The sequence below is a fragment of the Fukomys damarensis genome, unplaced genomic scaffold (assembly GCF_012274545.1).
Source record: "Fukomys damarensis isolate Sample0158 unplaced genomic scaffold, DMR_v1.0_HiC HiC_scaffold_4, whole genome shotgun sequence".
NCBI lineage: Eukaryota > Metazoa > Chordata > Mammalia > Rodentia > Bathyergidae > Fukomys > Fukomys damarensis.
Window position 1 is genome coordinate 31,827,894 of NW_022900916.1, and position 22,865 is coordinate 31,850,758.

The 22,865-nt window shown below is 51.5% G+C and overlaps 1 protein-coding gene across 1 annotated transcript; it reads left to right on the top strand.

The window, feature by feature from the left end:
- Positions 1–289: 289 nt before the first annotated feature.
- Ghrhr (growth hormone releasing hormone receptor) lies at positions 290–12,188 on the top strand. The gene is made up of 13 exons (XM_010628333.2): positions 290–395; positions 3,095–3,197; positions 3,334–3,441; positions 4,010–4,107; positions 5,293–5,390; positions 6,099–6,228; positions 7,289–7,442; positions 7,689–7,749; positions 8,271–8,340; positions 9,101–9,192; positions 9,664–9,793; positions 10,265–10,306; positions 11,783–12,188. The coding sequence occupies exons 1-13, from the start codon at positions 339–341 to the stop codon at positions 11,906–11,908; spliced, it is 1,269 nt and encodes a 422-aa protein (XP_010626635.1). The 5' UTR covers positions 290–338; the 3' UTR covers positions 11,909–12,188.
- Positions 12,189–22,865: the final 10,677 nt, after the last annotated feature.

Consider the following 22,865-nt stretch of genomic DNA (forward strand, 5'->3'; position numbering starts at 1 on the left):
AAGTCCTGTGGCTGTTACCTTGCTGGGCTCTGGACCCTTGCTGTCAGGATGCACTCTGTATTTAGAGGCAGAGTGAAAGGGGCTGGAGGTGGTGGCTTAGCCCCTCTGTGCTGAGGACATGGAGTTCCACCGCAGGGCCAGGCCGAATTGGGCAGTGTGCTGCCATCCTGGTGAATATTCAGTGGTGTGCCCCTTTGCTTTCTCCTGCCTATGTAAACAGCCACCTGGGGAGGGAAGGCAGGCCAGACAATGTGCTCACAGCAGCAGGGGACAGGGTAGAGAGAAGCAAGCCAAGCCTCACAGAATCTGGCCAACGGAACCCCTGCTCAGCTGTAACCATGGAGAGCTGGATGTGGGGTGTCTGTGTCCTCTGCTTGTGGAGCCCATTAGGAGCCGTGAGTAGCCAGCTCAGACCCTCCTGCGCCTCCCACAGATCCAGATCTGGGAGGCACAGGGCATTCAGGGGCCCAGCTGGAGACTCCACTGTCCTCCAGCTTGGGAGTCACTCCCTCTCCCTATGAAGTAGGTGGCCAGCTATGGCTGGGAGGGTTCCCTCGACCTTCCCCAGCAATTCTGCTCAGATTGTTAAGGTGTCCTTCCTGGGGCTAAGCTGAGCCTACATCCCTGCTGCTTCCCCCAAGACCTGGCTGTACCCTCTGGGGGCCATGGAGACCCTGTGGGCCTTGAGGCAGTGCCTTGGAATGAGGAGGTATGATCAGGCCATCTCCTTCCCACCCTGTGCTCTTTCTCTAAACTGTGCATCCCAACCATTGCCACAAGCTCCCTGCTAAAGATCTCAAGCCCTTCCTAGCCCCTATGATTCTCCCACCCCCGTAAATTTGGTTGTTTTCTCTGAAAAGGACACGCCCAGGGTCTGAGTGGGTCTGAGGAGCTGGTGAACACCAGCTGCTCCTGCTGTGCATTTGAAGGACTCACTCTTCCTCCCATTACACCCTGGGTAGGAGAAGCTTGTGGCCTGAAAAACTGCAGCAGGGGTACAAGATAGAGTCACAGCCCATGTGCTGCAGGCTTCCAGCAGCTTTTCCAGGTCACCACAGGTGATAGTAGGGACTAGGAAGAGAATCACAAGATGGGAAGGTCATGTGGATGGAGACCTCCTTCTACTCCCACTGCCCTGCCCTGGGGGAAGCACCCATCCCAGCACCCTGGGTGCATAAGCTTTAAACTGGAGTCCTGGAACCATAAAACTGTGTGAACAGGGGCAAGCTCCTTCCCTTTCCTGAGTCTCCCTTGTCTCTTGAACAAAAAGAGGAAATCCTATCTGTTCACAAGGCTGTGTATGACTGGGGTTTGATTTGTCAGGACTGGGTGCAGGGTGCAGAGCAGGTATCTTCCACCCCCTTGCTCTCCTCTGTGTGCACCCTACAGCAAAAGCTTCATATTCAGCAGAGGCCTTTAGGTCAGTGGGGCCACCCAGCCGCAGGTGCTGGTGCCAACACCAGAACTAGAATTAATCATCTCCCATTGTGGGCTCTAGCCCCACAGAGCCCTTAGATGTGCAGCAGTCACAGGGAGCAAGGCTAGGCATCCACGGTGATGGGGTGCCCCTCTGGGGGGGTGGAGATTGGCACGTGCATGGGGGTGACTCAGCAGGAGCGTTTGAATGTCTTGCCATCTCTCCAGCCTCACCTCTTTGTCTTTCCTTATACTGCCCACCTGACAGCTGGCCCTGGGACCACACATCCTGGGGCTCTGGTTGAGCCTGCCTGAGTTTTCCCCTCTCCTAGGAAGTGCAGGGACTCTTTGTCTATCATTTAGGTGGAGGCTGCTCACCTGGGTCCCTGGTTCCTTTGGCCTTAGTGATTCTCCAGACAGTCCCTAAGAGCATATCCCAGGAAGAGGTGGGGCTCCCACACAGTAGAGTAAAGGACAGAGGCCACAGCTTTCCAAGCCCACAGGGTGACAGGCTGATTGTGTAAGAAAGTCACTCTTACCTGTTCAGTTTTCATTTCCTTGTAGGCTGGGGGAGTAGGAGGAAGAAGTGCTAGAAGTCCTCACTTTGACTCATAGCTTCTTAGAGAATTTACTGAAATGCCAAGTCCTCACTCTACTACAGGTCACTGTGTATCTCTGGTGCTATTCCTGTTGGTAGTCAGTTGGCTTATGAGTCACACCTTCAGAAATATTGCCGGGGAGACAACTTGCTTCCCGTTTCCAGATACTCCCTGTGTCCCTGGGCAGCATCAGATTCTGGGAAGCTCTTAAAGCTGTAATTCTTCATGATTGCTAGGCCACACATGGACACTATTATCCTTCTATTTATTGATCCATCAGTCTACTCAAGTACTCTTCTCATCTACTATCCACCCATCCATCCATCCGTCCATCCATCCACCCATCCATCCGTCCATCTGCACATCACATTCACTTGCACCTTCACCTCGGTCAGGCACTCACTCCTCCATTCATTCCCTCACTTACTGATCTAACCGTTTACTCCTTCATCCTTGCTTGCAGGCCCCTGAAAATCTGGAATGGTTTGCAGGGGGCTGTCATCCAGGGATTGGCAGGGCTGTGTTCCTTATGAAGTCTGTACTAGAGAATTCAACTCCTTGCCTTTTCCTTGGCTTGCAGTGTCTTTTCCTCTCAATCACTTTCCCTTCCTCCCCCCACTTCCATCATCAAATCGAATTCTCTGACTCTGACCTCTCACCTCCTTCTTATAAGGCCCTTGTGATAACATTGGGTCACAGCAAGATCCTTCACTTACATCAGCAGGGTCCTTTAGACTTTTTTGTGTAATATGTTTCAGAACATAATTCCATGCGATGAAAAGGGAAAGCGTCTGTTCAAACTTCTGCCTGTCCTTCCTTTCCTCCCTTTTATTCTTTCTTTCTTCCACCCTTCCTTTCTTCTGTATCACCATCCTTCCTTTTTTCCTTCTTTTCTTCCTTCCTCCATTCTTCCCTTACTCCCTGTTTTCCATCCTTCCACATACCTGAAGGACCATGAGACAGACCCGTAAGTACTGCGAAGAGGCAGGACTGTGCTTAGGATCAGACCACAGAAATGAATCAGGCTCTGCGGAGGGAGCACCCAGCTGGCTTGGCTCATCCTGCTCACCCTCCTGCAGGTGCAGGGACATGTGCACCCCGAATGTGACCTCATCACCCGGCTGCGGGAGGACGAAAGCGCATGTCTGCAGGCGGCAGAGGGGATGCCCAACACTTCCCTGAGTACGGGACTTGGGAGGGTGTGCTGGCATCCCTGATTCACTTCTCCCCTCCAGCCTCACCTCTCAGAGTGAGGGACCATCGGCCCCCTTGGTCCCCCTGTCAGGGCTACGCCTACATCTCCAGTCTGTCCATCTAGGCTGCCCTAGGACCTGGGATGGGCTGCTGTGCTGGCCGGTGGCAGGCTCCGGAGAGTGGATCACCCTGCCCTGCCCGGATTTCTTCTCCCACTTCAGCTCAGAGCTAGGTGAGAGGTCCTGGTTGTGATGGGGGTGGGGACGCGAGGTGGTTTCACCTGGGGTGGTGGCACAACCTAGAGGGCACATTGCTAACTTTGGAGGCAGGCAGACCTGAATCTGACGCTAGCCTCCCCTCTGCGGGCATGACCCTGACCCAGGCCCACTCTGGAACAAGAGGAAGACACGAACCTGACATGGGGAGGACCAGAGAGCAGAGTGGATGTAGGGCTGGCACCAACCAGCCACTCTGCAGCTGGTAGCAGGAGGCCTGCTTTGAAGTTGGAGGAGGGCAGGCTTGGCTGGGTGCTCGGATACACCTGCTGCTGCCTTCTGGTGTCTTGGGGGAGTACCCCTCCAGGGAAGAGGGGGCTCCCTTGGGGTACTGAAGGTCAACTCACCACTTCTCTGCCCTCCAAGAGATGGTTCTCTCTGTTAACAGAGAGCGCTTGGAGGTTGGCGAGGGAAGGCCCCAGTCTTTCTGCCACTAAGGATTTGCCTGTGCAGGTCCAGGGCTCCTTCTACCCTCCTGGGAGAGGGGAGGAACCATGGTGACCAAAGATTCTTGCTCTCCCCCAGGGGCTGTGAAGCGGGATTGTACCATCACAGGGTGGTCAGATCCCTTCCCACCTTACACTGTAGCCTGCCCCGTGCCCTTGGAGTTGCTGGCTGAGGAGGTAAAAGGCTTTGGGCATCTTGGAGGAAGGGTTGCCACGGACATTTGTATGAGTGATGGACTGAACAACTGGGAGTGGGGGTGGGCTGCCATTTCCATTCTACACGTCAAGTTGGAATTACAGCAGTAGCAGGGTGTGGCAGTGCACACCTGCAATCCCAGCACTCTGGGAGGCTGGGGCAGGAGAATCATAAATTCCAGCTCACACTGGGCAATTTAGTGACCGAGTGAGAATGTCTTGAAATAAAAAAAATTTAGAAGGGGCTGTAAACATAGCTCAGTGTGAAGGTCCGGGTTCCAACTCCAGGCTGCAGGGCCGGTGGGGGGGCAATCATCCAACAGAGGACATTAAAGTTTCTGGTGCCATGAGGTAATCTGCTAGTTATTCAAAGTTGACATATGAGCCACCTTGTTGGAGGGAGAAGGCAGGTAAAGGGTGGGTGGCAGATGTGATGATCCCACCTCTTTGGTGCCTAGGCCTCTAGGGCAGGGAGCCAAGGGGTTCCAGAGAAAACCAAGGCTTTAGGCAGTGCTGGGCAAGATTCTTCCTTCCCTGGTCCTCAGTCTATGGGGCAGTGACCAGAGTCACTGTGTGGGCCAGGGAGTGACTCAGGCACCTGTGCTGCAAGTAGAGCAGGGCCTGGGGCAGGCACAGGTGCACTCACAACCTCATTTCTTCTCCCCTTGACCGTGAGAGGTCCAACATGAGTGTGGCCATTATTTTATGAGAAGACTGAAGCTGAGAGGGGCAGGAGAGTGAGGACACAGGCAAGGTCCTGTGCCCTCATCTCTCGCGGCCAGGTGGAACTCTGATTGGTTCCAAAACTCAGGCACAGATAGAGCTTTTCTTTGTCTGCCTATGGCTGTCCCCAGTGTCCCGGCCATCCCGTTTAGGAGGGGACATTGTGTTCCCAAGCTGGCCAGCAAGCTGGATGTCAATAAGCAGGTCTGGTTTCCTCTTGGGCTCTGTCACTCCCCAGGGATGTGTGGCAGCAATGCTCTGTGTCTCCACCCGTCAGGCCCCAGCAGACGTGAGCAAAAGCTTCCCTCACACAGGGTGCTTTCAGTGCTACCAACAGACCCCTCTGCCCTGGGGAGAGGGTGGGGGGCTGCAAAGTCTGCTCCTGCTTACTGACAAGCCTCCCTTTCTGCAGTGCTGAGACTTTCTTCTATCTTCTCTCCCCAGAAATCTTACTTCTCCACCGTGAAGATCATCTACACCATGGGCCATAGCATCTCTGTTGTAGCCCTCTTTGTGGCCATTGCCATCCTGGTTGCTCTCAGGTTTGCCATCTTCATCACCTGTTCAGCAGCCTTCGTTGGCTCCCCATGGCCCAGGAGGACCAAGTGTGACTTTGCTAGGACAGTTAAGAGTTTTCCGGGTCTAGGTATCATGCCCATGTCTGCCCTTTCTCCCAACACGTAGACCATCTCTTCACACACCAACAACTCACTCCTATAGCCCTGCCTTTGCTTACCTAGAGCTCACACTGTTTTCTTGGAAGGCCCCCGCCATGTTTATCTCCCCAGTTTGGAAGCCCAGTCCTTCTTGATTATTCTAATCCTCAGACCACTGTTTACTTCAATGGTTCTATGGTCTTCAAAGTCTGAGCCCACATCTGGCAGGTGAAGGCCTCTGCCTGGGGTGGGAGTGTCTTTCTGATAACCCAGCAGACAGTTTCAGCCTCAGAGCTTCAGATGCGGAACTCTTCTGGCAAGAATGAGTGGTTTCCTCTGCTCCCGCCTCTTTGCCAGAGCCCAGGGCAGTGGCTGCTCAGCTGACCAGCAAGGCTAAAATGTCAAGTCCAGCTCCATCTAGATCAATTTAGTTGGGCTTGATTCCATTTGATTTGGCTTGATCTGATTCATTTTCATTCAGTTGCACTTACCTCCTGGCCAGCTTAGCAGAGCCAAGCCAGGCTCCTTTTGAGGGGACCTGGAAACCCTTCTTCCTGCTGGTCAGCTGCTTCTTATCTCTCCCCACCCCTCCAGGAGGCTCCACTGCCCTCGGAACTATATCCACACCCAGCTGTTCACCACCTTCATCCTCAAGGCCGGAGCCGTGTTTCTGAAGGACGCTACCCTCTTCCACGACGACACGGAGCACTGCGGCTTCTCCACCGTAAAGGCCGTGGTGGGGCAGGGGCAGTGGAGGAGAGGAGCCCAGATGGCGGGCTGAGGGGCTGAGGTGTGCCTGTGCCGTCCTGTGGGGGGCCCTGGGCTCCCTCGCATGCACCGATCTGGGGACTTCTTGGCGGGGGAGATCTGAAGGGCTTCAGAGAGAAAGTGGCTGTGCTAGGCTGCTGGCAGCGATGGGCAGGCCAGGAGGAAGGACCTGAGATCAGGGCCAAGATACTCAAAGACAGAAGGGCCTGGAGTGCGCCCACCAAATAGAAAGTCATGAAGGCAGAGGTGAAGTGGGCAGAGCAGGGAAAGGGCAACTTGGAAGCTGAGCACCTACATGGTTGTCTGCAAGTGAGCCTGAAGCAGGCCCCAAGTGAACCGACCGGTGTGTGAACAAACCCACAGATGACCTGAATTCATTAATGAAAGCACTAGTAACTGGGTATATTGAGCATACACATGCACCAGGCAGCGTGCTAAGTGCTTTACACATTTGATTTCCTTTAGGCTTCCAGGACAAAAGCATGTCTTTATCCCACTTTTCTAAATAAGGGGCAGCGGGCAAGGTGAGAGGCTGGGCGGGGCCTTGGGCTTTCCAGTCTCAAGGCCACACTGCTGCTCATGGCTCCAGGTGACAAATGTGTGCAGGCACAGTGAGTCCTGTCCTGCGCTTCTGCAGCTCTGAGCTATGTGAGGATCCACGGTCCGTCCTTATAGCTCCAGAAGCATAGGTGAAAGGGAAGATAAGTGGTAGAAGTGCTTATGCAGAGTTTCCACAGTGAGGGGGCCATGAGATAGGCACCAGGAGCTTTTCTTTTCACGGGTGGAAAGCTAAAACATGAGGAGGTTTGCATGGCTAACGAGTGATAAGCTTGAACCCAGGTTATCGAGATCCTATATCTGGGCTCTTAACCAGTGCTTTCCACTGCCCGACCCGGTCTGGGGAAGGCCCCTGGAGTTGGATGGAGCTGGAGGGGTCCTAGAGGTTCAGGGTCTCAGCGGGATAGGGAAGGCCTGGTTGGGGGCTGTAATGAAGCATCCGGGTCTCTGGCCACCAGGTCCTGTGCAAGGTCTCCGTGGCCATCTCCCATTTTGCCACTATGACCAACTTCAGCTGGCTGCTGGCAGAAGCTGTCTACCTGAGCTGCCTCCTTGCCTCCACATCTCCCAGCTCCAGGACAGCCTTCTGGTGGCTGGTTCTTGCTGGCTGGGGTGAGCACTGAGGGCTAGGAAGGCACTGGCAGCTCACAGGGAGGGCCTTCGTGTCACCCGTGGTGACTCTGAGGCCCAGAAAGGGGAGGGGATGGGCTACCATCCTACACTCTTGGAAAGCAGTTCCTAAGGACTTGCTAGTCCTGCCTTTGCAGTCCCTCTGTAGCCAGCAATAGCTGTGGGAGGTAGAGAGTTGATCTCAGAGCCATGAAACAGACCCTTCACTTAAATTTTTTCTGTGCCCAGGACTCCCCATGCTATGCACAGGCACCTGGGTGGGGTGCAAGCTGGCCTTCGAGGACATCGCGTGAGTCCTAGCAGCTGCTTTCTTACAACCATAGCTGGTGGGCAGGAGCTAGATCAGATGGCCAGGCACCATGACTTTTCTCCAGGCTGGAAAGAGAGGAGTAGGTTCCAGCTCTGGTGAGGTGGAGGAGGGGGCTGCCTGCAGATGGCCCAGCAGGGGCAGGCACCTGGGCAAAAGGGGCCAGATTGTCAGGGCTGCCAGGATGGGGAGGGGGATGGGAAGCCGTCAGTGGGCCTCTGGAATATGGCATGTGTGAGGCCAGCAAGGAAGCATCAGACAGATTTTAGAGAGGTTTACCCATTGGGGTGGAGAGAAATTGAAACCAGCCTAGATTAGGGGTCCCCGTTGGAAGAGGGCCTATGTGGCTGAGACAGAAGGTAAGGCCAGAGGGAGGTGGGATGAGATGTAAGGTGTGAAGGCTACAGAGGAGTGGAGCCCAGGAGCAGAGAGAGGACAGGAGGGAAGGGGCTTGTTACTGCAGAAAAGGGTCTGGCCTCAGCCTTGACCTTTTCTCTTTCCAGGTGCTGGGACCTAGATGCCAGCTCCCCCTACTGGTGGATCATCAAAGGGCCCATCGTCCTGTCTGTTGGGGTCAGTCCCTGAGGCCAGTGTCCTTTGCTTTATTCAGCCAGCCTCCCTCAGTCTGTAGAAGGGCCACATACAACAGGCTGGGAGTTAGGAAACCTGGGCTCACCTGTTGCTGATTCTCCAGACAGCACTCTCCCAGCCTGAGGACCCTGTTGGTTAACCCCGATGAGCTCCCCTCACACTTGGACCTTATGGCTCCGTTTCCATGTGATGGGTGCACTGGGCACAGATAACCCACTGTTGGATGAAAAGCTTGGGTGGGGAGTTGAGGTATCCTGCACCTATCTGGTTCCCACTCAGAACACAAGGCTATGAGGATGGTCTTGTATAGCTCTGTGAATATGGGGATTTTTGTCAACATAGCAATTGTTCAGTGATGCACACTGATGTGTGAGAGAGGACTGGTGTCTGGAGGCAGGTGGTGAGGCCTGGCCTTCTGATCTTCATTCCCAGGGTGAAGGAGGCTCCATGAGGCCTCCTCTGCCCTCTAAATTCCCCACATGGGACTTCCAAGCCTCAGGCTACGTTGTTCTAGAGTAAATGGCTCACTTTTTGGAGCTTTTAATGATACACACAGCTCTCTATGGTGCACATGCCACAGATTCACTGCCCTAGCAACAATCAGTGCATCCATTCTCTGGCACATCCCCGCTCCTCAAGGATTTGGGGTTTCTAGTTCTCTAAAAGTGGCTAGGGCTCCACTATAGGCCATCTAGGGCAACCCCTAGCCCTCGCTCTCCATCTTCCTACACCTCATTTCTAGGTGAACTTTGGTCTTTTTCTCAATATCATCCGCATCCTGCTGAGGAAACTGGAGCCAGCACAAGGCAGCCAGCATACCCACTCTCAGTACTGGTACTGTGTGTGTGTGTGTGTGTGTGTGTGTGTGTGTGTGTGTGTGCTGAGGGACTGGGCAACGATTCAATGTGCTTCTGTCTCCCCTTGCAGCATTCATGACCCCAACCCATCCTCTTGCCTGTGTCCCTAGAGAGACTATGTCCCTGCCCTCCAGGAGAAGACAATGTGGGAAAGGTTGGGACTCCAAAACATCAGTGACCAAGCTGCACAGGCTGAGCTGGGCCAATTTCAACAGGGACCTGGAGAAGGAGATCCCTTGTAGATCAGGGGCAGAGGTGGTCAGGGAGAGCTTCCAGGAGAAAGTGGCCTTTGAATTAGACTGTTAAAAATGCATCGAATTTGGAACAATCTGGAACAAAATTCAGTGCTCAGGGTAGATGTGTGCAGATGCTGGATGGTGTAAACTGATGGTGCCGATGGGGGTTTCTACTCCCAACCTGCACCTTTGGGTGTTTTCCTTCCCTTCAGGCGTCTGTCAAAGTCAACACTTCTCCTTATCCCACTGTTTGGAATTCACTACATCGTCTTTAACTTTCTGCCTGATGACGCTGGCCTGGGCATTCGCCTCCCCCTGGAGCTGGGGCTGGGATCCTTCCAGGTGAGGCCTGCACAGGCGCTGTTTCCCTGCAGATACTTGGGTGGGAGGTCTTGGCTAACTTCACAATTGGGTGAGGACTATTATTATTCATCCGTCTCTTCAACTGTCCATCTTCCATCCATCCTGCTGTCTCTCTATTCATTCAGTTATCCTACCCAGCCATCCAATTATTCACCCACTCCATCCATCCATCCTTTACTGAGTACCTGCTATGTACTGAGTAATGCACTCACTGATAGAAGATGCAGAAACAAAGAGAGACAAGGCTAACAGTCCAGCCTTGGGTGGCTTGCTATGATGATTGTATAAAAGGATATATCTTGCACAGTGATAAATGTATCTGAATTTTCTTTTCACAAAGACCTGGCCTAAGCCACAGGCTGGGGGTGGATGGGAAGGCAGTAAAAAGCCTGTGCACACCTTGGGGGCAGGTCAAACTATTCTGATAGAGTTTTTTGTGTGGTCCCACAGGGCTTCATCGTTGCCATCCTCTACTGCTTCCTCAACCAAGAGGTGTGTGACTCTCTCTGCTTTTCCTAACTCATGGAGCTCCCACTGCCACCAGTCCTAAGGACCCCCTCTCATCTCAGGCTGGCTCTTGTCCTCCTCTACTCTTTCAATCTTTTGTGGCTATCATTCTTGAGCTCCTGGACCAAGCAGAACCTGAATGCTTTCTGTAGACATCTTTTACCAGTCCCTCCTCTGATCTGAGCCTTAGCTGTCTACTTGTCCAGAGGTGGGAGGAGGTCTTTCAGGGCTTAAGGGAGAGTTGGGGAGGGACTATGCCTGCTGGGGAAGGGACAGTGAGAGTGAACAGGGATGGAGGAACCAAGACAATCAGAGGCAGACATGCAGGGAGCTAGGAAACAGAGTCTGATTCAGAGACATTGAGGAAGACCCAGAGCACAGCATGGGAAACTGAAAGATCCTATGAGAAAGAGACACAAAAAGACTAGACCAAGCAGAATTTGAGGTAGAATGAATGAATAGAGTAGAAGCACTGTGGTACATGTGGAATCATGGAAGTTGCAGTGGATGGGAAGGGAGGGCTGCCCAGAGGACCCCATGGATTTTTGCCAGTGTTGCATCTTGCTCTGGTCAGAGAAGTGGGGAATCCAGCTCAGAGACCAGTCCGAGAGGCCCTCACGGTGCACACAAGCAGGGTCATGGCTCCCCCTGGTGGTCATAAATCTGTTCATGTAGACCTGGTTGTACCTGCCCTAACCCTTGGCTGGGAAGTGCTGCTCCCTGCCTCACCTATCCCCTCTGTCCCTGACTGCTTTCTTCCTCCTGACTCTGCACTCCCACACCAGCCTCTCTGAGTTCTGTGCAGCCTTCTCTGGCTCTGGAACGCAGTGCCTGGGCGTAGCCGGTCATGAGCCGGGAAAGTGCCAAGGGCAAGCCAGGGTGAGTGAGGCTAATGGGTCTGGGAAAGGAGCTTCTACAGGACAGTTAAGCGATCTGTCTCAGGGAGCAGTGTTTGAGACCAGATGGTTACTTATCTCTGGTGACAAGGAGCTTACTATTCCCACTACTGCTTTCTGTTGTGGGGGCAGCTATAGGAAGATCATCTTCATGTGAAGAGAATCTGTCTCCCTTTATCTTTACTTAAAGCTAAAGCTCAGCTCTGTCAGGTGGGTGCAGTCCCCTCTGACATTCCTACGGAGATGTGAAGACACAGTCTCCAAATCCTGTTTCCCCAGTGTTTTGCTTTCTGTTCTCTTGACTGTAGTCCCTCAGACAGAAATCTGGGTCTTCCCTTTCTTCAAACATGTCCTCTGGACAGATTCCCTGTGGGTACAGCTCAGCTCATAGAATGAACCCCCAAGCATGGCGTATTCAGAGTAGATCTTGTCCAGGAACTCAGGAAAGTACCCATAAATGAGATTAACTGGGCTCAGACAAAGGCGTGCTAAAAGGAAGGAAAATGAACAAAAGACAACAGCCGATGGCAATGGAATCTTAACATCCTCTTCCTTGTCTCTGGAGGTGAGGGCTGAGATCTCACGCAAGTGGCATGGCCATGACCCTGAGCTTCTGCCAGCCCGAAGGACCTGTACAAAGTGGACTGTACCTTCTCGTGTGGGGGCCAAGGTGCTGACATCCATGTGCTAGGCTGGCCACACCACACAGCTGGATCCCACACTTAGGCTTGGACAGCTGTGTGCTGCCCACCGCCCTCTGGAGAAGAGACCCCAGGAGACCTCATGCCATGCTGCTGCCCAGCTCCCGGCAGGGGCAGCGCTGCCACCCTGGCTTTGCAGCTGACTTCTCCCTGTGTCTCTGTATGCCATCTTCTGACTCCCTTGTTACTCTGTGTCTCTTCTTGAGGTCCCCTTCTCTGTGTCCTGGGCTATAGCCCATATGCCTGGAGGAGCCAATAAACTTGTACATGAATGACACACATTTGAGTGTGTACATGCCCTTCTGAAGGGGTCGCATTTGCATTTTTATTCGGACTTCCAGTTCATAGAGTTGCATCGATCATTCCTTGGTTTGTGCTGTATTTTCATCACTAACCTCTGCCAGGACCCTCATGCTTATGTATTTTTAAAATATATTCTCTTTGGTCCCCACCTCCACTCCCATTCCCCTCCTGCCCCAGGCACACAAGCCAATAAGTTTAATGTGAATCCTTGTGTTTCTATGTTTCTTGTGAAAATGGAGTGTTTCACGTGTCTGTTTTGAATTTATAGAAATGCTATTGATTATATGCCTCATCCTGCCCCTAACATTTCCTCCTTAGCATTGTGCTCTTAAGCGACCCTTCTCCCCATGTTGCCATGTGTACATCTGGTCTACTTCTTGACTGCATATGCACCACATGGTGCCACTGCCCACGGGTTACCTGTCTCCTCTCTCTTGGTAGACAGCCATCTGTGTGTCCCTTATGGGCTGGTGGAGCAAGTCTCCCTCCAAGACTACCTTGAAGCATCAGTCATGCCTGTCATGACATGATAAGTGCAAGTACTACCAGATTGCAGCTGCAAATCAGCACTCCCACCGGCAGCTCTCGGGTTCCCCAGTGTCCACAGCCCCTAGCACTTGGTATTTACCAGCTTGTTAATGCTTGCAAGCCAGTGGCATGTGTACAGTGGCAGCACATTGCTGTTCTGATTTGTATTTCCCCGGTGCTGGGCAAGTGTAAACATCTCTCATTACGCCTGCCAGCCTTGTGGGTATGTTCTTCTAGGAATTGCTCCAGTCTCTTTTCCTGCCTTCCTCTGGGTAGAGATTTCTCAACTCTAAGCCTTTCATTCTTTTCACATCCTCCCCCACCCACCCCTGTGTGCCTTCTGTGTCCCAGCCTGCTGCCTGCTGCCTCCAGCCTGGTGCAACACAGCAGCACTGTCCATCCCTCTGCTACTCTCCCCTTTGACCAGAGGGAGGAGAAAGAGAGCTCTTTGGGGACCTGTTTGCTGACTGATGGGGTGGAGGGATCTCACTACAGAGAACAAGCACACAGGCACTATCCGGGTCGGAATGAAATCGGCCCTTTGCTTGATTTGCTCACATCAGGTGTGTCCTGCTCCATTCTTCCTTCCTCCAGAAAGCCTTCCCTCACTACACCAACCTTCCTTGACCTTCCTCCTTTCCCCTGCTATCCTGAGAGTCTAAACCCAGCCCCATTTGGGCTGATAGCCAGGTGTCATTTGCTGTGTCCTAGACCGCATTTAAGCTTTCTTATTTCTGAGATCTTTCTCTGCACAAAGGATCTGCTTATCTTCCATGGTCTGCCTGGACCAGATTTCCTTTCTCATGCACTGGGAGCAGAAGGGCCAGGGTGCTGGTGCATGGGGTTGTGTGTGGGGTAGAGGCTGGGGCACATCCTCCTCCCTCATAATTGCGAGGTTCCTGTGAAGGGAGATGCAGTTATGTGAAGCCCAAGGTCACACTGTTACTTGTGATGCCCAGCTGCCTGTCTCCTGCCTGGTCGGACAAATATCAGAGTCGAAACGTGGACTTGAAAACCCATCATGCATGCTTTCCTTTATCTTCCTTGTAAAAGTAGTTCACATTCCTTGCAGGCATTTGAAAGATCTAGGAAGAATTAAAAAAGAAAGGAAAAATCAACTGTAATCTTACTACTCTGCAATATTCATCATTGATATTTCTGTGTTTCCTATAAGGAGGCTTCTCTGCATTTCTGAAGCACCTTGAAGTCATAATATATTTGTAAGTTTGCATCTTGTTTTTATGCTTAAAAATAATTCATGGCACACAAATGGCCATAAAGCATGTACAAGGATGTTCAACATCATTCATCCTTAGAAAAATACAGATCAAAACCACAATGAAATACTGCTTAACACCTCTGATGCAAATGGAACAAATGGAAACATAAGTACTGCTAAGAATGTGAAGAAATTGGGGCCCTCAGGCATTATTTTAGAAACCTAAAGTGGTCAGCTGCATTGGTAAAAGGTTTGACAGGTCCTTAAGAAGCCAAACACTGATTCACTCAGCAAATGCTCTTCTTGGGATATAACCAAGAGACTTGGAAGCGTGTATTAACACAAACACGTGTACGCAAATGTTTGTGGTATCATTGTTCTTGATAGCCACGTTGTAGAAACACCCCAAATACCCATCACCTGAGGACTAGATAAAGAAATGTGGTGCATCCATAAGACAGAGTGGTAATTCTACAATGAAAAGGAAATGACTACTAAAACCTACTGTGACATGCACACACTGGAAGATACTATACTAAGTGAAAGAAACAATCACAAAAGGCCGCATTATGTATGATGCCATTTTATTAACATGAAATGTCTGGGGTAGATAAATTGCTAATGGGTACAGAATTTCCTTCTGAAGTGGTAAAATGTTCTAAAATTAGACAACAGTGATGGCTACAAACTGAATTTTAAAAAACAGACAGAATTGTACCTTGAAGGAGAGTGAATTTAAGGTATACGAGATATCTCAATAAAGCTGATATGTAAAAAAAAAGGAAATGGACACTATACGGAACCCTTGAAGATGTTTTTCTGCTATGGAATATGTAAAGTTTATATAATATTGTTTCCTTAGCCAGCAATTATTTAACAAATCCTCTATTTGTGTAAATTGATCCCCATTTTAAAGTAGGTAGCTGTGATAATAAACTTCCGTGCATATAATTCTACATGTACACTCCAGAAAACTTTAGAATAAATGACCAGAATTTCAAAATAAGCTCGACACGCAGGCTTTTTGAGCCTATGTGCTGCACACGGTATGTAACAGCTCCCAGAAAAGTTGCTCTAGTGCATTCTTGAAGAAAATGTCAATGTGATAGCCTGTGGTATCGTTATCACTAAATGCATCGTGTCCCCTCTGAAAATTAACTGTTGGTAGGATTGTTGACATAGTGGTGTTGGTGGTTAGTATTAGTTAATGTTAGGGTTAATTAATGATTAGTGTTCATTAGCAATTAGTGTTAGCGGTTAGAGGTGTTAATGGTTGTGGCTAGTTAGTGGTTAGCAATAGTGATTAATGTTAGCTAGCAGCTGTGGTTAGCGTGAGTTAATATTAATTAGAAGCTGGTTAGTGCTGGCAGTTACTTTATGGTGCTCATAGTGGCAGAAGCACTTGCTTTAGGAAATGTCCATCCCGTCTTTAGTGTCTCTACCCATGTCTGCAGGTCTCCTCGTTCCTTCCGATTTCATTCCAGCGTCAAACTCCCACCACTTCGCTAGTCTCTTCCAAGATGAGCATGTCTGCACTGGGGCTCTGTCCAGGATGTATGTTTCTGGCAGGTGCCCTGTCTGGCAAACTCTTCCTCCACGAGGGCTTCCGTTTCCCCAGCCATAGCAGGAGGGATTGGGCAGAAGGCGCTGAATGGCAGGCTGTGGGGCAGATGGAGAAGAACAAAGCTCATGTCAGCCACCAGGTGGCAGATGAACTGCGGCCCAGTTCATCTGGCCAGGCTAACAGGTGCCCTGGGTGAGGCCCTCACACTGGCGGTGGGGAGAGGAGTCTGGGGTCCCAGGCTGAGGAACTGGTGGAAGAAGGCATCTTTGTCAGTAGGGTCCTAGAGGTGGGGGAGAAACAGGACATCCCTGGATCCCCTTCAGACCCCAGTCTTCAGGAGCCAGGAGCGGTGAGCAGACAGAGCTGAGGAGACAGTGCAAGATTCAGATCACAGAGACTTCTCTGGGACGCTGGATCCTTGTAAGGAGAACAGTTTCCCATCCCCACTCCAGCATCCTCCTCCCAGAAGCCTCCTTCAGGTCCTAAAGAATTCCAGCTTCCCTCCAGCGGTGCTGGACTCCTCACCCTGGGGAGGCGAGATGGGATAAAAGTGAGGGGCTGCTTTCGGTGCCTGGAGCCTACAGGAGTGGGGAAGATCCTGGGGTGGAACCTAAGCTTGGGTGTGAGTGAGAACAGGAGTTCCAGGGATATAGGAGCTGAGGATACGGTGTGATGGTGGCAGGAGCAGCAGGAAAGGTGTCCTGGACGAGGAGGATTTGAGGGCTGGGCTGTCAGCTTTGGGACACAGTGCACTAAGCTCCCCACCAGCTGGGCAGGAAGCAAGAATGTGGCTGCCTTCAGCTGGGGGCAACTCTCAGAGGGCGGGTATGGCGGGATGGCAGGCATCAGCCGGAGGCTTCATCCTGCCTGGGACTCTCATGGCCCTAGCAGGGCTCTGGGTCTGCTGGGCCACCTGTTCCTTCACTGGGTAAGCAATTGCTAAATTTTACCTACATGTCAGGTGTCTTGCTACAGTCTGGGGACCCAGATGAAGACTGCTCTGGAATGTAGGCTTCTGCTGGGGCTTAGGCTGTGACTAGAGAGTGAAGGTCAATTTTATGTGTCAATCTGACTGGGACACCAGTATCTATCACTAGTTCTAGATGTGTCTGTGTAGGTGGAAGAGATTAGAGAGATTAGAGAGAATGGGTAGAGAAGTAAAGCAGAGACCCCCTCTAATGAAGGTGAGCACAGTCCCATTTGTCAAGGGCCTGAATAGAACAAAAGGGTGGAAGAAGGCTGGATTCTGGCTTCCTCTACCCACCACTGAGCTGCAGCACTGGGTTCCGGCATTCCTGGTTCTCAGCCCTTTGCCTCCTCCAGCTTGCAGATGGCAGTTGGCTGCCCAGCCTCCCTCATGAGCCAGTACCATATGATAAACTTCTTTTTAGGGCTGGGGATGTAACTCAGTGGTAGAACACCTTCCTACCATGCATGAGGCCCCAAATTAAAAAAAAAACTAACTAAAATAAATGAAAAAGCATAAAAATTATGACATATGTATGTATATAATTGTGGCTCAGCTCTCTCCAGGAAGCCAGAGCTCTGGCCAGAGGCAGTGCGACTGGGAGCCGGACGCAGCCCACTCCAGGGAGTCACTGTGGCCAACGCCCTACTCTCACTTTTCCTCACACACGCAGCTGCTCACATCAGCAATCTCGTGGACCAGATGCCAGAAGCACTGTGTGGTTGTCCTGAAAAGCCAAACTCCTCCACCACCACACTTGCCAAAATCGCAGATTCACCTGGCAACAGCTTCTTTGTGCTGCTCTTTCCCAACCTGGATCCCACAGGGCTGCCATCGATGGGCAAAGCCTTGGTGGTGACACTGCCTGCTGCCTGCAGGGAAGGTGAGCTCTGCAAGTTCTGACGTGGACTAGGCAAGGTTGGAATTGTGCGGCGATCTCCTCAGGTGGAGGGAGGACATTTAGAATGTGCTGGCCAGCCGGAAACATGACAGATGTTTCACACATCTGCCACAAGCAGGAGGCAGTTGGAGCGAGCGAGCATGCCACTCAGACAACTGCATCATAGTGGCCTTAGGAGCCCAGAAGAGAAGTTCAATATTGAGGGGACAAAAATCTGAAGGACCAAACCTAGTCTGGGAGTGCTTAAAGGGAAGAGAAAAATCTTCCTAGAGGAAGGGCTATCTAACCTGACATTAGAGTGTTGAGTATGAGTTGGCCTGGCGAAGGCCGGGAAGAGGAAAGGGCAGGTTCAAAGGAAGGAGCTTGGCATCTGGGCAAATCAGTGAAAATAAACTATTGTGGATGGATGTAGGAGAACAGGGGAGGATGATCTGACACCGTGGTGAGGCCTCTGAATACACACGCAGACCTTTGCCTACTCCAGCTTGCAGGTGGTGGTTGGCTTCCCGGTCTCCCACATGCACGCTGCACCTGCATCATACAGAGCCAGGAAAGCTGTACTGAAGAAGTTTGATCCCAAGAGTTATTGGAAATGTGTGACATAGGGCACTTGTAGTTTTCAAATAATCCCTTTGAATGGTGTGTGAAGACTGAATTATAGGCAGAGACGGCATCTGGAAGCAGAGAAACCCAAAATAGGCTAGGACCAGGGTGATGGTGGTTGGAAAGATAGGGACAGATTTGAAAGGTTCCACAGGGATGCTGAATTAATGGATGAGGTGAAAAGTTTCTAGGAGGCTCCCTGGAATGAGTAAAGGTGGGAAAAGAGCAGGTCTTAGGGGACAGAGCACCAGTGGGTTTGGTTACTTTCCGTTTGGGATGCACAAATGGCACTCAGGTGAGGTGTCCAGCGGGATGCAGGTGATATAACGAGCTGAACACAAAGGTGTCGTTCAGTGTGATACAGAAGAAATGTCCAGCGGGATGCAGGGGAGACATCCCAGGGGATGCCAGTGAGCAGCTGGAGCTAAGAGACTTGGGCTGGAAGTGGACTTATGGATTGTTGAAATATTGATGGTGTTCAACACTGGAGGCACAGGTGAGACCACCGAGGTGAGGAGCAATGCATGAAAGGGCTCAGCCTGAGCCCGGAAGGACTCAAACATTCCCAAATCCAACTGAGGAGCACGGGCCCCCATGGAGGCTGAGAAGGAGCAGGCAGGGAGGTGGGAGCAAAGTGGATGACTGGGGATCTTGGGGACCAGACACAGAGCATGACAAAGAAAAGCTGGCAAACGTCTGTGTGCAGTTAAGCAGTGTTTTAAGAGGCTCCAGACACATCCATTTACTGGGTTTGGTGCCATGGCTGGCAGCAAGCGCAGATTTGGCAGAAGGCAGATATGGGAGCCAGATGAGAAGGTGGTGAGAAATGAATGGGCCACAGGAAAGTGGGATGGGACACGGGACAGTCCCTGCCTGCGGCTTCTCTGAGAGGGCAGTGGAGGGCCAGGTGGTGAATGGCCTTGTTTGGTTTTGACAGGAAGGCTGAATAAATGCTGCTAAGCTGCAATCTGCAGCCACTGAGCTCAGGAGTGTGGGTAGTAAGGAGGGGTTGCCCATGACCTGGGCTGGTGGCTGATGTAGGTGCGCTGGGGTCGCATGGTAAGCAGTAGAGGGAGACCAGCCATTGACTCCCATATTTACCTCTGAGGCAAGGCTCCAGGCTCCTCAGACTTAGGGAGAGGAGGGTAGTGGGGTCCTGAAGAGGACTGGCAATGCTAGCAGCAGCAGGTGGTGGAACGAACAGGCAAGACATACAGGGCAGTCGCCAGGGAGTGCTGAAGGCTCAGCTCTGCCCAGAATGCAAATGAGGAATAATGTGGCTTCCTGGGGGAGGGGAAATCTACAGAGAGGGAGAGTTGGCTTATCTTGGATGGACCCGAACCAGGTTGCAGGGATTTCATCTTTGCAAAGGAGCACTTGTGTGGTGGTCATGAGATCCACGTCAGAGGGTCCTGATGGAGTAGGACAAGGAGCAGGTGATGCTGAGAGGAAACTGGGACGAGAGGTGGGCATGGAGTGAGCAGGGAGCTGCACTGCAGGCCTGGGCTCCTGTTGCGGGGGTGGGGCAGGGTGGCTCCAGGGCTTCAGGGGGGTCCTGGAAAGAAGGATGGGACTGCGAGGCCAATCAGTGATGGAGCATAGCTTGGGTATCACAGTCACCCAGGATGAGGGCTGGGCAGAGAGGCAAGGAAGACCTGGAGCCAGAATCTCCTGTGCTTTGAGGAAGCCTGCAGGATGTCAGAGAGTGGTGCTTAAGTAGGGGTGGGTGTGCCATGGAGTAAGGAGCACAGGGCCAGGGATGGGGAGGATCCAGAACAGGCATCAGGGACCATGGACAGACAATGTCCTAGCCTTCTGCTTTGGGTCCCTCATGTGTGCATCCAGTCCAGCAATCCAGCTTCATTCTTCAACTTTTGGGGCCAGCAGAGGCCCAGAACCTGGAACCCTTAGGAACAGGGCTGCCTTCAGGTAGATCCAGGATTTGGATCCTGACAGTTTGTCTGGCTTGCACACCAGAGCAGCCTGCTCCTGTGCACCTTGCTCTTCTGGCTGGCTCTCAGGCTCTATTGCCCGCATCTTTCCCCTTAGGAGGCCCCAGCTTCCAGCTGTGGGCGATGGAACAGCCTATAGGCAACTGTCTTGTCTCCGTGATAACAAACAGCTGGATCCCAGGGCAGCCAGAGGTGGCTGGAGCTTTCCACTTGCATGTGGATGGCTAGCCACCCTCATCTGTTAGAATTTCCTTCTGGAGTTCCTCTGTGTACCCCACACCCACACTTTCTGTTTCCTAACCTCCCTTACCATCAGGGGCATTGTAACCCCCCCAGTGAATCCCCTCCCAGACCCCTTCATGGGGGTAATATGTGGATGGCCATCACCCAAGTTCAAAGGCTCTGGTGGAGCTCTGGCTTTCCTGCATGCTTCTCTAGGAGTAGATTGGGGCCAGCAAGTCTCCCTCCCTGAGAAGCATCGCACAAGTAGCCCCCAGCCTTGTGCACATTCCCATGGTTACGGGGCTGGGAAAGGCTGGCCTTTGTGGCATTGCCATGGCACCAGTGTGGCCAGGGCTCTGCTGGGTGTGGTGCTGGCCAGGAGGAGCTCTGAATCTCTCTGGACAGCTGGCTGCCTCCCGGATATCCAATGCCCATGGAGTCCTGTGATAGGAGATAATAAGTCTGGGAACCTCTAGGAGACCTGCAGGGCTGGGCCCTGCCATTGCTTCTCACCAAGGGCCTGCTCAGCCTCTCAGCCCAGAGGATCACACCATGCAGAGGCTGTGGCAGCAAACCCCTCATGCACCTCTGACTCACCACAGACTAGACTCAGGTCCCCTAGGCTTGACAACATCCAGCCTTGCAATTGTGTTAAAACCCAGCCTTGCAATTGTCCACAACTAAGTCCTTGGCAGTCCTTGCCCCGTCACTCAGTCCTAACTCTAACTGCATAATCCTGGCCATCCCTCTCTCAGGCCCTGCAGGAGCATACACCTGGATTCTGGTTCCCTGGGTCTCCTAGTGTGCCTCCCACCTCCAGCCTGCGTGGAGACCCATAGACCCAAACCTATCCTTAAAGGTGTAGATGCGGAAGACAAAGGTACAAATGACTCAGGCTGTTAGGGATGTGGAGATCAAATGTCAGAAGGCAGCTGGAGGTCAGAGTGGCATTGAGGTTCGTGTGGGACAGGCAGTGGGGTGTGGGTTTGAGAAAAGAAAGACCAGGGAGGAAGTGAGCTAAGGGAAGGGCTCATAGTCCTCTGTGAGGAATGAGGTGTTTCAGCAATGTAATATCCATGCATAGCGATGTTTCTCCAGGTTTGCTCAGTGTTGCTAGAGCACAGGAAGCGACCTGCAGGACTGAAGGTGACCTGCAGGACAGGAAGAGGTGGTTAGCAGGATTTGGAGCAATCCTGTGTCAGAGAGCCAGCGTGTAGGACTTGCAGTAACCTCAGTTGGTTATCTCCCACAGAGTGCCCGAAGACACGGTTCCACCGGAGCTCCAGCCCAAACTACCCCCTCCTCTGCTCCATGGGTGCCCCCCAGGGCCCTAACCAGATCTTCCCTCCAGGCTTTCAGCTCTGTGACTGCCACTCCAGGGTGACAGCAGAACTCATGTTGTATCCTTGGTCCTCACAGGATACGGTTCATGCAGCAGGAACAAAGCAGATCCTGTCACTCCCTGCTGTTCAATTTCACCAGGAAAACAAACTACCCAAGTTCCTTTTGCACCCTACAAGGGCCCTGGGCCAGCCCACCTCTCCATTCTCATCTTTTGCCTTCTTCGTCTGTGCTGTGTTCCGGTTATACTCTTCTTGCTGTTTCCTGATCCTCTGAGCTCTTGCTCATTTCAGCCCAGCTGCAGCCTACCACACTCATGCCAGCACCTCCCATAGCTGCCACCTTCCATTTTGCTCAGACCCAGCGCCAATATCACCTGCACAGAGAGGTGTGTCCTGACTGCCCAGGAACATCACCCCACTGTTGCTATCATATTCCCTTGCCTTAATTTCTTCATGGCACTTAGTAATAATTATAGTCAATTCTCATTATTTGTTGTAGGTTTGTTCTATTGTTACCATGAACACCAGATTAGCAAATATGGAGCCATTGCTCTCAGTGGAAATTTAGAGTGAGGTTCCTATGGGCCTGTGTTACAACATTTTTGTCAACTGATAACCCTGTTATGTACATCTTGTTTAACATATATATTATACCTACATATTATTAAACATATATATTATAACCCTGTTACAGACATCTTGTTTAACATATATTATTGGTTCGTTAATAATAAACTCTTGTCTGGTGGCATAATGACTCATGTCTGAGCAAGGATTATCCACACATCTGTGTTCTCTGTAAGGCACATCTCAGCTATTTCGCACTCAGGGACACTAGACAGTACTTCAGTCTTCATTTAGTGGCTATATGAAATAGTGACATCACCAAAAAACAGCACAAAAATGTGGTGCTAAACAGACCACTTGTTTACAGTATGTAAACAAGGACTTAGGATACTTGGAACGAGAGGGCAGAGGATACTGTTGTTTGACCTCAGCCCAGGATGTGTGTGTTATGCCTCTGCAAATATTTGAGAATGACTGCAAAATGCTGTGAATATTGACTTTGGGCTTAGAGAGCAGGTGAATTCACAAATATGAGATGTGTGGCTGAGTACTGACTGTTGTTATTGACATATTTTCATGTTTATGGTTGATCTTCCCACTGCCTTGTTTACTGCTGTGTTCACAGGCTTTGAACAGGATCATGGTCAAGATCTGCAGTCGATATCTGTCTTAGCCTACTTTGTGCTGATATAACAAAATACCTAAGGCCGAGTAATTTGTAAAGAAAAGAGGTTTAATTAGCTCACGGCTCTAGGGGTCCAAGAGAATGCCACTGGCA